Source organism: Crocuta crocuta, unplaced genomic scaffold (genome assembly GCF_008692635.1).
Source record: "Crocuta crocuta isolate KB4526 unplaced genomic scaffold, BGI_CrCroc_1.0 scaffold54, whole genome shotgun sequence".
NCBI lineage: Eukaryota > Metazoa > Chordata > Mammalia > Carnivora > Hyaenidae > Crocuta > Crocuta crocuta.
The window spans coordinates 2,767,259-2,783,899 of NW_027530356.1; the positions used below are offsets into that span (position 1 = coordinate 2,767,259).

Here is a 16,641-nt window from a genome sequence, read left to right on the forward strand (position 1 = left end):
CTTGGGATGTCCTTCATGGCAGACAGAATATAGTGGACCCAACTAGTATTTGGCTTGCATGAATCCTAGCATAGCCTGGCTTGTCCATACCTTCCATCTATGACCTTATCAGCCTTCATATCTGCCATGATAAATGCCCAGAATAATCAAGTTCATTCCTGGCCTCTCCTAACACCACCTCCCAGTCGAGCGTTGTGGTCACAATTGTGCACTTTGCTGCATCTAGCGCTATTTTTAGACCCAGAACTCATCCTCCTTGAACAATGTCTGATCGTCCAAAAACACAGGGGATGTTCCCCCAAGGAAAGAAGGCAAAAAGAAAGTAGCGAACATATGCCTTTGATTAGACCTGCTGGAGGTCGAGAAGAGTGAAATTTGAAGGGGAAAAAGTGAGGGGCAGGATTATAGGGATCAGAAAGCTGATTGGGAAAAAGTTAAGAGAAGGAAAACTTTTCAAAAAAAGAAAAAAATGAAGTACCAAACTGTTTGATATGACCTAAACTAACTTCATCCCTTTTAGAAAAATGTCTGCCTTTAAGTACTCTAAGTTAGTGAGGTCTTGCTGTTAAACTTGAAAAGTAAAAAGTAGGAAAAAAAGAAAAAAACGCTTGAACAAAAATCCCCAGAAATTGCTGATCTCTCATTTCCATTCACTTCAATCAGCCCCATACTGTTTCTTGACATGTCCAAAGTCCCAAATGAGGCCTTGATGATTTCGAGCAGTTGGTAACTATGTGCAATATATGCAGAATCATCTTCTGGGGATTCTAAAATCCCAGGACTCTTCTAGTCACTCCACCTCCAGGAAACAAATATCAAATGCTTTCATCTTTCTAGTACGAAAAATGTTTTCAAGCTGCTTGTTAAAATGTGTGGTATGAGTGATTGGACAGAAATATTACACAAATTTATTAATGGTCTTCAAACATGTTTCTTTGCAGTTTTCAGTTCGTCTTAGATTAAGTGCCGAGCAGAAACTGGCTTTGTTTCTTGCAGCCCAATCACAAAAGATGCATAAATCTTTAATGTTCTTGGGTTCCTTTAGTGACTTTGTTTTCTTCTAAAAGTGTCTGAATACCTCTGAAATGCATGCTGGATAAATTCCCAAGAGGCCAGGCTTCTGGCCAAAATACTCAAAGGTGATAGGCTACAGCCACTTCCTTCTTCCTAAGGAAAATGGTGCAAAGGCGCGAGTGTGTGACAAATTTGTGACTGCCAAGTGTTCAGGCTATGTTTTCTAAGGAGATGCTGAGTAGACCCTGTTAAAGCAAACTGCATTATGTGGAGAGGAAATAGTTAATGAAACCTAAGTTTTCTAGTCTAAATAAGGCAACGTGTGATCAGTGAATCATAAAAGCTGAGAATGGGAATGTACATTAAAAATCATATGGCCCTGGGGCCCTGGGTGGCTCAGTCGGTTAAGCATCTGGCTCTCGGTTTTGGCTCAGGTCACGAGTTTCATGAGTTTGAGCCCTGCATTGGGCTCTGCATGGCAGTGCAGAGCCTGCTTGAGATTCTCTCTCTCCCTCTCTCTCCCCCTCTCTGACTCATGCTGTCTCTGTCCTTCTCAAACAAATAAATAAAACTTAAAAAAATTATATGGTCCAGAGATCTAATCTAAGAATACCTGCCGTAATATTCCTACCAAGTAATTATATGTTTGAACACCTCTGGAGCAGAGAACCTACTCTGTGTTAAAATAGTCTATACACATACACACAATTGCAATTCATATCAAACAAATGGATAATCTCCATAATATGGAGAGCTACTACATAGTAGCTCTGACAGCATTGGGATTCTCTCTCTCTCTTTCTCTCTCTCTTTGTCCCTCCCCTGCTAGTGTTCTCTCTCTCAAAATAAATAAACATTAAAAAAAAGAAGATAGGAGATACGTTAAACTTCACTTACAGTAGGAGAAATGCAAATCAAAACCACATTGAAATACAACTTTTCAAATATCTCATATATTCCTTATATGAGTATAAATTTGTACAATCCCTATAGAGTAAAATTAGGAATTAAAATAACAAATGAATATACGTGCTTTTATTCACTGTTTCTACTTTTAGGAATTTGTACACATGCAAAATGATCTACTTTTTTTTTAACGTTTATTTATTTTTGAGAGACAGAGCATGAGTAGGAGAGGGGCAGAGAAAGAGCAAGACACAGAATCTGAAGCAGGCTCCAGGCTCTGAGCTGTCAGCACAGAGCCCAATGCGGGGCTTGAACTCACAAACTGCAACATCATGACCTGAGTGGAAGTCAGATACTTAACCAACTGAGCCCCTCAGGCACCCCAAAATCATCTACTTATATAGGTAGTCACTGAAGCCTTGTTGGTGCTAACAAAAGATGTGGAAGTAACTGAAATACTCATCAACAAAGATCCAGTTAAATAAACTATAGTACACCCATGCAATGGAGTAGTATGCAGCTGTAAGTAATAATACTAATAATAAGGCACCTGTTACTGTTCATAAAAGAAAGTCATCAAACTTTATTGTTCAAAAAAAAGGCAAGTTACCTTCAGCAAACTAGGAATGCAGAACTTCCTCAACTTGATAATGAATCACCATAAAAAAAAAAATCTAACATCATAGTTAGTGGTGAGAAACTTGAAGCTTTCCCAGTAAGATCAGGAAGAAGACAAAGATGTTCCCTCTTAGCACTGCTTTTCAGCATCACACTGGAAATGCTAGCTGATGCAATAAGACAGTAAAAGGAAATGAGAGGTATACAGATTGGGAAGAAAGAAACAAAACTGTCTTTGTTCACAGATGACATGATCATCTATGCAGAAAATTTGAAACAATTGACAAAATAAATACTCTTGGAGCTAATAAGCAATTATAACAAAGCTGCAGGTTTCAAAGTTAATAAACATAAGTGGATTCCTTTTCTACATACCATCAATAAGGAAGTGGAATTTGCTGAAAACATATCGCTATTTACTTTAGCATCCCCCCAAATGAAATACTTAAGTATAAATCTCACAAAGTATGTACAAGATTTATATGAGGCAAACAACAAAATGCTGGTGAAAGATGTCAAAGAAGAACTAAATAAATGGAGAGATATTCCATGTTTATGGCTAAGAAGACTCAATATTGGCAAGATGTTGGTTCTTTCCAAGTTGCTTTACAGATTCAACACAATCCTAATCAAAATTCCAGAAGGTTACTTTGTGGATATTGCCAAAATGGTTATAAATTTTATATGTAGAAGGGTGCCTGGGTGGCTCAATCAGTTGAGCAACCAACTTTGGCTCAGGTCATGATCTCATAGTCTGTGAGTTTAAGACCCATATCAGGCTCTGTGCTGACAGCTCAGAGCCTGGAGCCTGCTTCAGATTCTGTGTCCCCTTCACTCTCTGCCTCTCCCCTGCTCATGCTCTGTCTCTCTCCATCTCAAAATTAAATAAACATTAAAAAGTTTTTTTTTTAATTTTATATGGAGACACAAAAGACAAAGATAGCAAACTCAAGATTAAGGAAGAACAAAGTTGTAGAACTAACACTACCTGACTTCAAGACTTACTATTAAGTTACAAAAATCAAGACAAAGTGGTATTACAAAAGAATAGACTGATAGATCAATGGAATAGAATAAAAAGCCCAAAAGTAGACCCACACAAATATAATCAATTTATCTTTGGCAAAGGGGCAAAGGCACTACAATGGAAAAAAATTAGTCTTTTCAACAATTGGTGCCAAATCAACTGGACATTCATGTGCAAAGCAATTATTCTAGACACAGACTTTATAACTTTCACAAACATTAACTCAAAATGGGTTATGGACCTAAATGGAAAACACCAAACTATAGGACTCCTAGAAAATAACATAGGAGAAAATTTGGATCACCTTGGGTCTGGCAAAAACTTTTAAAATATAACACAAAGGCATAGTCCATGAAAGAAAGAATTGATAAGCTAGACTTCATTAAAATTAAAATTTTCTGCTCTGTGAAAGACACTATCAAGAGAATGAAAAGATAAGCCACAGACTGGAAGAAAATATTTGCAAAAGACTTATCTGATAAAGAACTGTTGCCCAAGATATACAAAGAACACTTGAAACAATCAGAAACAATCCAATTAATAAATACGACAAAGGTCTTAACAGATACCCAACCAAAGAAAAGGTACATATGGCAAATAAGCGTATGAAAAGATGTTCCCTGTCTCATGTCATTAAGGAAATGCAAATTAAAACAACAATGAGATGCCACTACACATCTATCAGAATGGCCAAAACCTAGAATAGTGACAGCAACAAATACTGGTGAGCATGTGAACAACAAGAACCCTCACCCATTCCTAATGGGGATACAAAATGGCGCATACAGTTTGGAAGACAGTTTGGCAATTTCTGCAGAACTAAACATATTCTTACCATATGATCCAGCAGTTATGCTCTTTAGTGTTCACCCAAAGGAACTGAAAACTTAGCACATGGATGTTTATAGCAGCTTTATTCATAATTGCCAAAACTCAGAAGCAGCCAAGATGTCCTCCAGGAGGTGAATGACCGAATAATCTGTGATACACCCACACAGTGGAATATTATTAAATGAGCTATCAAGCCTTCATGAAAAGACACGAAGGAATCTTATATGCATATTACTGAGTGAAAGAAGCCAATCTGAAAGATGATTGGCTGCCAGGATTAAAACTTCGGATCACTGAAACTATTCTGTACAATACTGCAATGCCGGATACTTGTCCTTATACATCCATCCAAACCCATGAGATGCACAACACCAAGACTAAATCTTAAACTATGGACTTTGGATAACAGTGATATGTCAGTGGAGGTTCACTGATTGTAATAAAGATGGCATTATGTTGTGGGATGTCGATGGGGGGAGAATGTGCATGTGTGAGGACAGGAGGTGTATGGAAACTCTGTTCTTTCTGTTCAGTTTTGCTGTGACCCTAAGACCACTCTAAAAATAAAATTTGTTAATTAAAAAAAAAAGCACCACACAACAAGATGTATAAGATGTTCCCTTCACATAAAATGGGGGAAGGGATTACCTGTATATTCACTTTTCTTATACATGAAATGGTTACTTGGGGGAAATAGGACAGGAGTTGGATGAAGACTTTCCACTGTAAACCTTTTTATACTTATTTTTGAATGATTAAAAAAATTACCTATTCAAAAAATTAAAATGATTAAAAACATGAAAATAGTCTATCCTATCCCTTTCTTACAGTCAGTTTAAAAAATCTGAGTATTGGAATACTACCTCAAACAGTTAACTCTTTTCATATTTTTTTAACTGAGACCATCACACAATGGTCTATTTATTCTAACCCTAAAAATTTGGATCCAATTTTCAATTTTATTGAAACCAACAAAAGTATAAAGAAAATCTTATAAAATCTCCAAAAGAGAAAAAAAGTCAAGTCTTAAAAGAATGTGGATTCCTCTCTGACCCTCCACCATTTTTTTAAATTTATTTTGTATCATTTATTAATTTCTGAGAGAGAGGGATACAGAGCACAAGTCGGAGAGGGGCAGAGAAAGCAGGTGACACGGAATCTGAAGCAGGCTCCAGGCTCCAAGCGGTCAGCACAGAACCTGAGATGGGGCTCGAACTCACGAACCGCGATATTGTGACCTGAGCTGAAGTCAGATGCTTGACCAACTGAGCCACCCAGGTGCCCCTCCACTATTTTTTTTTCCTTATTTAAACTTTACCTTAAACATCAGCTATCAGTCTAGATGATTTATCTGCTATTTAAGGTCTTAACTGTAAAGCCTCCAATCCAAAAGTTTCTGCAAGCAGGGAACATATTGTGCTGTGTCGTGGGCGTGTTGAAAACACCCAGCTGTCCTCACCAGCTGAGCATATTCCTTGGGAACCGCTAGTAGCGGGACTTCTGGACCTTTAAAGGTATTTTTTTTCTCCTGACCTCAAAAAACATGCACACACCTTTTCTTACACAAATGCTATTTCTTTCAGAACCATTTGATCTAGGTCTGTCAGACAAAATGCTGTAACCATTAGGTTTGATAAAACTGTTCCTCTGTCGCTCAGGTGGTTAGTACCTTTCTTACAGATATGCCCCCATGAGTTTCATATGCAGTCGTCACAGACTTTCTGGATTTGATTCTAGCAGGTGGCAGGGCAGCTCTGCCTCTCCTTCCTTTGGGAGCACTCACTTGCCTCCAGAAAGGGCTGGCCTCAGCTGACACCGACAGAACTTGCCAAAGAGTTCACATGCTGATTTTTTGATAGGCCCAGCGAGGTTAGATGCCATCACCACTCTTAAGCTTTTGGCCAGTCCAGCAGCTGGGTGCATCCCAATGATGTACCGTGACCAAACTGTTTGGGCTGTAGCGCCCTGTTTGGCAGTAGAATGGTGTAGTATCAAATTCTGGCAACAGCTTTCAGCTCTGTAGTATTCAAGGAAGATCCTGGGCTGCAGGAAGGGTTTTCCTGATACATATTGGCAGCGAAAAGTCTTCAGCTCAAGGTCAGTCCACACTGCACTGATCCCGTGTACCCTCCCCACCCCCAGCCCTTAAACTATTGATCGCAAATCTGTTTCTGGAACGTAGATGTTAGTAGACGATGTTTCCTAAATACTTGCCAATGAAAGTTAATGTGGTGGATACTTTAGTACATGTTTTAAGCTGTTTAAATCCACATCAAAACTTTTATCTTAATCATCCAACAGAATAAAACCTGAAATACTTTGGGAACCAAAGATTTATCTGGTTATCACACAAAAAAAGAAAAAAATCCAAAAGTAAAGAACTTGAAAGTTCATCAGATGCAAAAGTGAAAACAACCATAAGCATATGTTTAAGAGCCATGTAAAACAAAACAGAAGTGAGGAAGAATTTTTTTTAACATTTATTTTTGAGAGACAGAGAGAGAAAAAGCATGAGCAGGGGAGGGAGCAGAGAAAGAGCATGAGGAGGCAGAGAGAGAGGGAGACACAGAATCCGAAGCAGGCTCCAGGCTCTGAGCTGTCAGCACAGAGTCCGACATGGGACTCAAACCCATGAACCGCAAGAGCATGACCTGAACCGAAGTTGGACGCTTAACCAACCAAGCCACTTAGGCGCCCCATGAGGGAGTATTTTCAAACTCAAGGGCTATATTGATCTGTGTGGAACAATAATAAGTTACTTGTTCACACCTTACTTTTAAAAAATGCTTGAGGGGCGCCTGGGTGGCTTAGTCGGTTAAGTGTCCGACTTTCGCTTAGGTCATGATCTCGCGGTTTGTGGGTTCGAGCCCCGCNAGAATTATATGTTACTATTATAGCTCTGTGTACAAAATAGCAATACATCAATGAATGGATCTTCTGAAAACATGTTGCTTTATTAAGACTTTTTTAAAAAATAAGTTTGTTTTCAAAAACCTTCAGTAATCATTTCAAGCAAAACTGTGTGTATTCATATATGACAAAAATACCTCTGGACACAGGATCTATTTATTGGCTCATAAAAGGCATATTCACACACCAAAGGTAAACAGTTTCTCAACCCCTCAGGTCCATCGTTTTGTGTGCAAAATAGAGCTAATAATATATCCCGCACAGGGATGTTGAAAAGATTAAATGAGATTATATACGTAGTACGTATCCCTTACTGTGCTTTATAAAATTAGCTCTTCAAATAAATGTCTCTTCTCCTTCAACCAGAACTTATTTTTCTCTCTAATTATAGAGGAAATATTTTGTCCTCTGTAAAAGGAATTTCAGACGGGTAAAGATATTCTAGGTGTTCAGGACATTCCAAGGAATCATTAAGCCTTTGTTCAGATGACCCCTCCCTAGAACAAGAGTAAGTGTTTCTAGAAGCTACTTAGAAATTACTGAAAGCGAAGCAACCATGCCCTTTGACACCAGCTTTTTCAGGACCTTGAAGCCTTCTTGGCTCTTTTTCACTTCAACTCCCTCCTTCCCTGCCTGCTTGTGGGCTAGAAACTCTCTCAGGCTGCTTCCAACATTCGTCTGTCTTCTACTTTCTGCCCCTTTCGATCCTTTTTCAAAAATCCAGTGCCTCATTCATTCCTCCATTTCCTCCAACTCAAAAGGAGGAGCAGCTAGGGAGAGCTACTGACCGGCTGACTGCCTGAATTGGCCACAAGTATCTCTGAGGCTCCAAATTCTGAGGAACGCTCTGCTTCCCCCTCAAATCCCAGGGAGGCAGTGGAGTTTAAGAAGACCCAGACTTGCCACTCTCTGGTCAAATGACCTCAAGCAATCTTCTAACTTCTCTGAGTTTCAGTTATATCATCTGTAATATAGGGACGGTAGGTCTGCATGAACCAAAGAAAGCCATTTTCACCTGGTGGAAAAGAAAAATAAAAACAACTTTTTTGGTTTCTAAACCTTGTGTTCAACAGACATCCCTCAACCTCACACTCGCCTCGGAGGTTCAGGGCTGGATTGAGCTCAAAGATGTGGTGAGCATGACGGACTGGGTGTAGCTCAGCAATGTAAGAGGACTCGGGGCTGTGCAGGCCTGTTACAGCCTATAGTTTTGATGTTGTTGTTTAAGCTGGAAGTTTAATTTTTTTTTTTAAGAACAAAATTATTGCTAGAGTCCCAGTGGCCTTGTGAAAATATGTATCCAGCTAGATTACCTGATAGGCTTTTTTGAGGATCCACAAAAGAGTACGTCTATAATATATATTGTGTCCTAGAGGTTTGGTGAAAATGATGTTCTCTCTTCAGGCAAAAGCCTACAGTCAACAGATCACTAAGACTTTGAATTGTAATGAACTTTGGGGGTCATCTTCTCTAATCCTTCTCAGATGAGGCTCTCAGTGTATACATGCTGGATAGTTAGAAGCAGATGGCATTGGCATGCTAAAGGAAAGTAATTCTCCAGTAATACACATGAGAACTTGCATCCCCTTCCCTCTCAGTGTATTATGAATGGATCTCAGATCAGATCATCAACTTCATGTAAAAACAATAACTTCCATTCTTCGTGACTCATCCAATTTTGTCAATGAACTCTGAAAGTTAACTGCCATTCTTATAAACTGAAACATAACCTACTATCCAATCCAGAAATCCTGCTCCTTGTAATTGAGTATTCATGGCAGCTTTATTCATAAAACCCAAGGTAGAAGCAACCCAAATGTCCATCTGCTGGTGAGAGGATAAATACATCTTGGTATATGCATGCAAGAGAATTCTACTCAGCAATAAAAAGGAATGAACCATTGATACTCAACAACGTGAGTAAACCTTAAAAGCCTTATGCTAAAAGAAGTCAGACACAAAAGATTGTATACTGTATGACTGTAATTATATGGAATTCTAGAAAAGACAAAGCTATATGGACAATAATCAGAGCTGTGTTTTCCAGGGGTCAGGACAGGGGGATAGGATTAACTACAAAGGCACTAGAGGGAAATTTGGGGGCTGATTGTGTTGATGGTTATGTGATAGTACATATTTATCAAAGCTCACTGAAGTGTATACTTCTAAAAAGTAATTTTTATTATATATAAATTATGCTCTAATAAAGCTGATTTTAAAGAAAAGGTAATTTCCAAAGAGATTATCTTAATATTTAGTCTTATAACCAACTAATTTAAAGGATGTAACCCAGAAACTAAAAGATAAAAAATATGGTAACTGAAGTTTGAAATTATATTCAGTGTGTTCAGGGTTAGAGATCCTGGACAACTTTATTCCTGCTTTCTGAGCACTATCATGTTGTTACCGTGTTAGTGGTAGAATAAATAATAAAAGTAAGATTGAAAGATCAAGCAATTAGTTTGTCTTTTTAACTAATCTTAAACTAATTACAGAAAGTTATTCCCATGTCTGAATCAGCAACCCTGCCTCTCTAATTTATGGAATCTTCATTTCACTGACAAACCACTACAAAAATCTCCAGAGTCACCCAAATTGAGCTGGAATTTCATTTTCTGTGCTCTACTCCCACTAGAAAGCTCTGATCATTTAATTATTTACTAATTAATTCTATGTGCCTTCCCCACTTCCAAAGGATCTCATGCCGCTTCATAAATAAGGCAAGGGTAATAATGAGGAAAAAAATTAAAGAACAACTCAATGAAGGGTGGAGAGGCTAAATACTAGAAGTAGCTGCAAATTTGCCATAAGTTTCTAAGTGGACCAAAAAAGGGGGAAACCTATATTGATATAAGATTCAAAATGTCTACAAGATAAAGAGAAAACTATTAAGCAGATGCAACATTCTTTCTGATCTAAGACCAGGGTGAAAGTTTTCCCCTGGATCCTCTGAGAGAAGAAACAGTGTGACATAGCAAATATCATCAACAGCACATAGGGAAAGCCACAGTGAGTTTCCTGTGGCATCCTTAGATCCACAGAAAAAACCAAGAACATGGGAAACATGGTAGCTGGGGGGAAAAGTTGTCAGGGGACTGATTTTTCACTGTACACATCTCCTTTGCAGCTTTTGAATACTACTCAATGTACACACATAACCAAGCAGTGGAAACACCTCTACAAATTGCTAACTGTATAATGTTGGGCAGGCTCTGTGCCTCACCTCTATATTGGGATTAGAGACTATCTACCTCTTTTGATTGATGGGAAGGTTACATGATTTAATATGAATAAAAAGCTCAGCATCCGGTAAGTGTTAGCTATCACTAATGACAATGCTGAAGTGGAATTTTGTGAAGTTGTCTTGTGATGAAGCAAAACAGTGTTGTTCCTTGTATAAAGGTCAATAATAATCCCATTTGAGTCAAGAATATAAATTTAGAGTCTCTACTAGATATAAAAATCAGTTGTCATGCCTGTGGAGTTTATGTAGCTACAGATCTAATTTATTTGAATTTTGTTATGTGTTTTAAAAAGTAATGCATTACTAAGCATTGTTGAAAGAAATTAAGGAACATATAAGTAAATGAGAAAACATCTCATGTTCATGGATCAGAAGGCTTAAGTTTTAACTTGTCAGTTCCTCCAAATTGATCTAAAAATTCAGTGCAATCTCTATCAAACCCCATCTTCATTGTGAAAACTAATAAGCTGATCCTAAAATGCATATGGAAATGCAAGTGACCCATAATAGCCAAAACAATCTTGAAAAAAGAACAAAAACGGAGGACTCACTTTTCTCAATTCCAAACTTACTACAAAGCTGCAGAAATTAAGACAATGTAGAATTAGCATCAGAATAGACACATAGATCAATGGAATAGAATGAGTCCAGAACTCATTGTCACATTTATGGTTAACTGATTTTCAACAAAGGTGCCAAGACCATTCAATGGAGAAACAATAGTCTTTTCAATAAATGGTCCTGGGACAATTCAGTGTTCACATGGAAAAGAAAAGAAGCTGGACTTCCCCTTCATGTGACACAAGCAAATTAACACAAAATGGACTATAGACCTAAATTTAAGAGCTCAAACTGTAAAATTCTTAGAGGAAAACATAAGAGCAAATATGATGGGGGTTTAGGTAGCGGTTTCTTAGACATGGCACCAAAAGCACAAGCCAAAAGAAAAATAAATTGGACTGTGTAGAAATTTAAAACTTTTATGCTACCAAAAAATACTATCAAGGAAGTCAAAAAGTCAACCCACAGAATAGGAGGATATATTGCAAATTACACACACACACACACACACACACACACGTATATATTTTACCATACGTATATATTATACACACACGTATAAATATATATATTTATAATATATATCATAAATCATATATCTGATAAGGGCTGGTATCCAGAATATATAAAGAACTCTTACAGTTCAATGATAAAAAAACAATTCAATTTAAATATCAGTAAAGTGTTTTAATAAACATTTCTCTAAAGAAGATATGCAAAGGGACAATAAACACATGAAAAAAATGTTCAACATCACAAGTCACTAGGGAAATGCAAATCAAACCCACCATGAGATACTTACTACTCCAAACCCATTAGGATGGCTATAATAAAAGATAATATTGGCTAAGAAATTCTTATACCAGTGGTAGTACAAAACGATGCAGACACTTTGGAAAACAATCTGGCCACCTTAAAATGTTAAAGATAGATTTACCATATAATCCAGCAATTCTATGGTTGGTATATATCCAGGAAAAGATTAATATATGTTATATATAAATAAATATATACCTTACTATATGTTTTAAAACAGAAGGAGAGAGAACAAGGGAGCAGAAACTTGGACACAAATATTCATGGCAGCATTATTTGTTTTTTGTTTTTTTTTCTTAAATAGTTTATTGTCAAGTTGGTTTCCATATAACACCCAGTACTCATCCCCATAAGTGCCCTCCTCCATGCCCATCACCCCCCTTTCCCCTCTCTCCCACCCCCATCAGCCTTCAGTTTGTTCTCAGCATTAAAGAGTCTCTCATGGTTTGCCTCCCTCCCTCTCTCCAACTATTTTTCCCCTTCTTCTCCTGCACCGTCCTCGGTTAACTTCCTCCTAATCCACCTATATATGCAAACATATGGTATCTGTCCTTCTCTGCCTGACTTATTTTGCTCAGCATAACACCCTCAAGGTCCATCCATGTTGCTACACATGGCCAGATTTCATTGTTTCTCATTGCCATGTAGTATTCCATGGTATATATAAACCACGTCTTCTTGATCCATTCATAAGTTGATGGACACTTAGGCTCTTTCCATGTTCTGGCTATTGTTGAGAGTGCTGCTATGAACATTGGGGTACGTGTGCTCCTATGCATCAGCACTCCTGTATCCCTTGGGTAAATTCCTAGCAGTGCTATTTCTGGGTCATAGGGGAGTTCTATTGTTAAATTTTTGAGGAATCACCACACTGTTTTCCAGAGGGGCTGCACCAGTTTTCTTTCCCACCAACAGTGTAGGAGGGTGCCTGTTTCTCCACATCCTCGCCAGCATCTATGGTCTCCTGATTTGCTCATTTTAGCCACTCTGACTGACGTGAGGTGGTATCTCAGTGTGGTTTTGATTTGTATTTCCCTGATGCTGAAGGACGCTGAGCATCATTTCATGTGTCTGTTGGCCATCTGGATGTCCTCTTTGGAGAAGTGTCTGTTCATATCCTCTCATGGCAGCATTATTTTTAATAGCTGAAAAGTGGAAACTACCCAAATGTTCATCAACATGTTTATTCATGAAATGAAAAACTAAAATATCCACATAATGAAATATTATTTGTCAATAAAAAGGAGTAAAACACTGATACATGCCACAACATGGAGAAACCATGAAAATATTATGGTAGTAAGTGAAAGAAGCCGGTTACCAAAGACCACATACAGGCAAATCTTTCTATACAAATCTATAGAGACAGAAAGATAAATCGTTGCTGAGGGCTAGGGAAAGAGAGAAAAAGGAGTGACTGCTTATGGCTATAGTTTTCCTTTTGGGTGATGAAATGTTCCACAGTTAGATTGTGATGATATTTGCACAATTCTGTGAATATACTAAAAACCATCTAATTGTATACTTTAAGTGGCTGGATATTATGGTATGTGAATTATATCTCAATAAAATTGTTTGTTTTTTTAAAGGCATTGTAACTAGTCAACAGGCCCTTGCAACTTGTGGAGTTTGAGACTCTAGCTTAATTCAAGTGAAGAGTGAATAACTTTGGGCCTCCAAGGATAATATTTCTTAAATAAGCTTTCAGTTATTTGGACAGAGATGGAATTAGACAGAGATGTGATCACTGGCAACAATTCTAGGTACAGATTTTGTGTGTTACCAATTAAGGGCACAAATTTAAATAGTTGGTTAACTAGTTAGTTCCTGTGGGCCAGACGTGGTATATCTATTTCATAGCCTGTCCGTGGGAACTGTTTGTGTCTTAGGCCAGCAGGTCGTCCTCTGCTCTGGAATATATTTCCAGGTCAGTTGCTTCTGCCATCAATTAGAGTGTGTGTTCAAGGGAATGCAAACTGATTTCAACATTATCTTAAACAAGACATAATTAGGAAGGTAAGTATCCTGCCAAAAAAATTACATAATGCATTCCAAAGCCAACTAAAAATGAATTTTGGACCAACCATGCTAGATATACACATTAAGCATAGGTTTGAATGGTTCACAGTTATGCTAATAGTTACTAGTACTCATGTAGCTTTTCTTTTTAAACTTATTTAAATCTTTCTTTTAGGATTTAGAAATCCTGCTACACAAATTTCCCTAGAAAAAAGTTAACAAGTTAAAATCTCAAATGTTTGTCTCACTACATGTATGTCTGTCCACTACTTCTAAATCCTTACTCGGGGCGCCTGGGTGGCTTAGTCGGTTAAGCGTCCGACTTTCGCTTAGGTCATGATCTCGCGGTTCGTGGGTTCGGGCCCGGCGTCGGGCTCTGTGCTGACTGCCAGCTCAGAGCCTGGAGCCTGCTTCAGTCTGTGGCTCCCTCTCTCTCTGACCCTCCCCTGCTCATGCTCTCTCTCTCCTAGAAATAAATAAAAAATATTTAAAAAAAAAAAAAAATCCTTACAACCCAAATGTCCAAACACCTTGCTATTCAAAATGGTCCCAACCTGGATATCACCAGGGAAGTCCACTCCAAACTACTGAGTCAGAATCTGTTTTAAGGAGATCCCTAATTTGTGTGTACATTAAAGTTTAAGAGGCCTTGCCCTTCTACCTAACTGAAACTCAATGTAGAGCAGCCTCAGGAAAACTGGGCAGTGGGCCCCTATTAGTAATCTTGGTTGAGACAACATTATAGCAACCTCAAAATGCCCCTATTTAATATAAAATGGTGAAAACTATACACTTTCTCTCACTGTAAATATGCATGAAACAAAAAGAATGCTGTGGTGACCAATCTTACTTAAACATCCTGGAGGATGGAGGAGAGAGGAGCTTGTTCCTAAGGAAAGCTTCCTTGCTGATCTAGTTGTCCCCAGACCTTCCTCCTGGCTTTGCCCTTTGGGGCCAGCTCCCCTCTTTGTGAAAGGCCAGCCTGGACACTTAGCCATCAAGCAGCAGTGGTTAAAAAGTCAGTAATGGCAGGAGGGTTCCTGATTGAAAGATGGAAACCCCACTCTTCCAGGTTCGCTTATCAGCATGGAAAGGAGGAATTTAGATCTGGAACACCACTGTTTTCTCTCTCCCAGATAGGTACAGTTCAAATACAGTCTTCATATTCTGTAAGAATACTCTTAAGAAACCCAACTCTTCTAAACCCACAGGGTTTGAATACATGGAAACCCATGTATTGTACCTTTACCCCCACTCTCCCCATTTCTACTTTCTACAAACGAAGTTGATAAGACCAAGTAACCAGGAGGTCTTCCTAAAGGAACCAGTGGTCTCCATGCCATGGTGAGGTTGGGGGAAGGGGAAGGGTTCAAGAGAGTCTCCTGGAGGATGATAATTAAGATGCTGGTCCTTGGTTCTGCCCTTAAGATTCTGATTCAGGGGGCACCTGGGTGGCTCAGTCAGTTAAGCAACCGACTCTTGATTTCGGCTCATGTCATCATCTCGTGGTTCGTGAGGATGGAGCCCATGAGGTGGAGCCCCATTGTGGGGCTCTGCAACGAGAGAAGGGAGCCTGCCTGAGATACTCTCTTTCTTCTCTCTCTGCCCCTCCTTTGCTCATTCTCTCTAAACAAACAAACAAACAAACATTAAAAAGAAAAAGATTCTGATTCAGAAGGTCTGGACTCAGGATCAAAACTTAACATTTTAACAAGTGCCCTACGCACTGTTCTGATGTAGGAGGTCCAGGCCTACACTTGAAGAAAAAGTGAGATAATTGATTTAAGAATAGTAATACCAACTTTTCAACAAAGCACTTGTTCTTAGGTACCTATTTCATTTCTTGAACTGCTGTTGTTAATTTCCTGTTTGGCTCCCACTCAGCATTTACTGAGCAACTATTATTTGCAGAGCATTGTACTACCTGCTCCTTTCCTGGTATATTTGGACTGGGTGGAGGGGACGGTGAGAGGAGAAGGGTGTGATCACAATAGTCATTTCTCAACTTCCTAGAGAAATGACAAATTCATCTTTTCATAATTTGTGAAACAGATTAACCTAAACAAGTACATTACCCAACAACAGTTACCATAATTTCCTAAACTTTTTAGGGCACCAACGTACCAGAGATGTCATGTCCTTACTGGCAGGAAGTGTCCGTTCTGCAAACCAAACTGCCTACCTTCTCCACTTAGTGATACGACCACAGGCAAGTAATTTAACCTATCTGTAACTCCGTTTCTTCATCTGTAAAATGAGGACATAATAATACTCACTTCGTTGCGCTGGCATAAGGATTAAAATGAAACACTATCTAATGGATGCAGAGGGCTCTAAGAATGTAAATCCTACAGTGAAATTTCATTCATTTTTCAGTCAAAGCCACAAAACCATTGTGAGAACACTAAGAAATGTTTACAGGGGCTGATGTGTAATCTGATTTGTAGATGAAAAGAGTGAAATTTAAACTCTGTTTATTTCAAACAGTTCAAGTGAATTACTATAACCACAGGGGTCCGAGGTTTTTGTGGTTTAGGGTTTTATAACCCAGGGCTGCTTCTTCGGGAGTTAGTCTTGCTGATGTAACGCTTCGTCCCAAAGTCTGGCTCCAAATCCCCGGTCTATGGGGGGATGCGGAGGCGCGAGGTCCCAGGCAGGTGCCCCTGGGGACCAGGACCAGAGGCTCCTGGAGGTG

The 16,641-nt window shown here is 38.7% G+C and overlaps 1 protein-coding gene across 3 annotated transcripts in view; it reads left to right on the top strand.

Annotated features, from left to right (window-relative positions):
* GYG1 (glycogenin 1) overlaps positions 1–16,641 on the top strand; it is a 96,033-nt gene that overhangs the window by 46,935 nt on the left and 32,457 nt on the right. For 2 of the 3 annotated variants that reach the window (XM_077765871.1, XM_077765869.1), the window contains exon 3: positions 16,058–16,155. In XM_077765871.1, the coding sequence (XP_077621997.1) occupies positions 16,058–16,155 (98 nt within the window). Of the gene's footprint in view, positions 1–13,640; positions 13,691–16,057; positions 16,156–16,641 lie in introns of those variants that run through there. The other variant, XM_077765870.1, reaches the window with a different exon arrangement.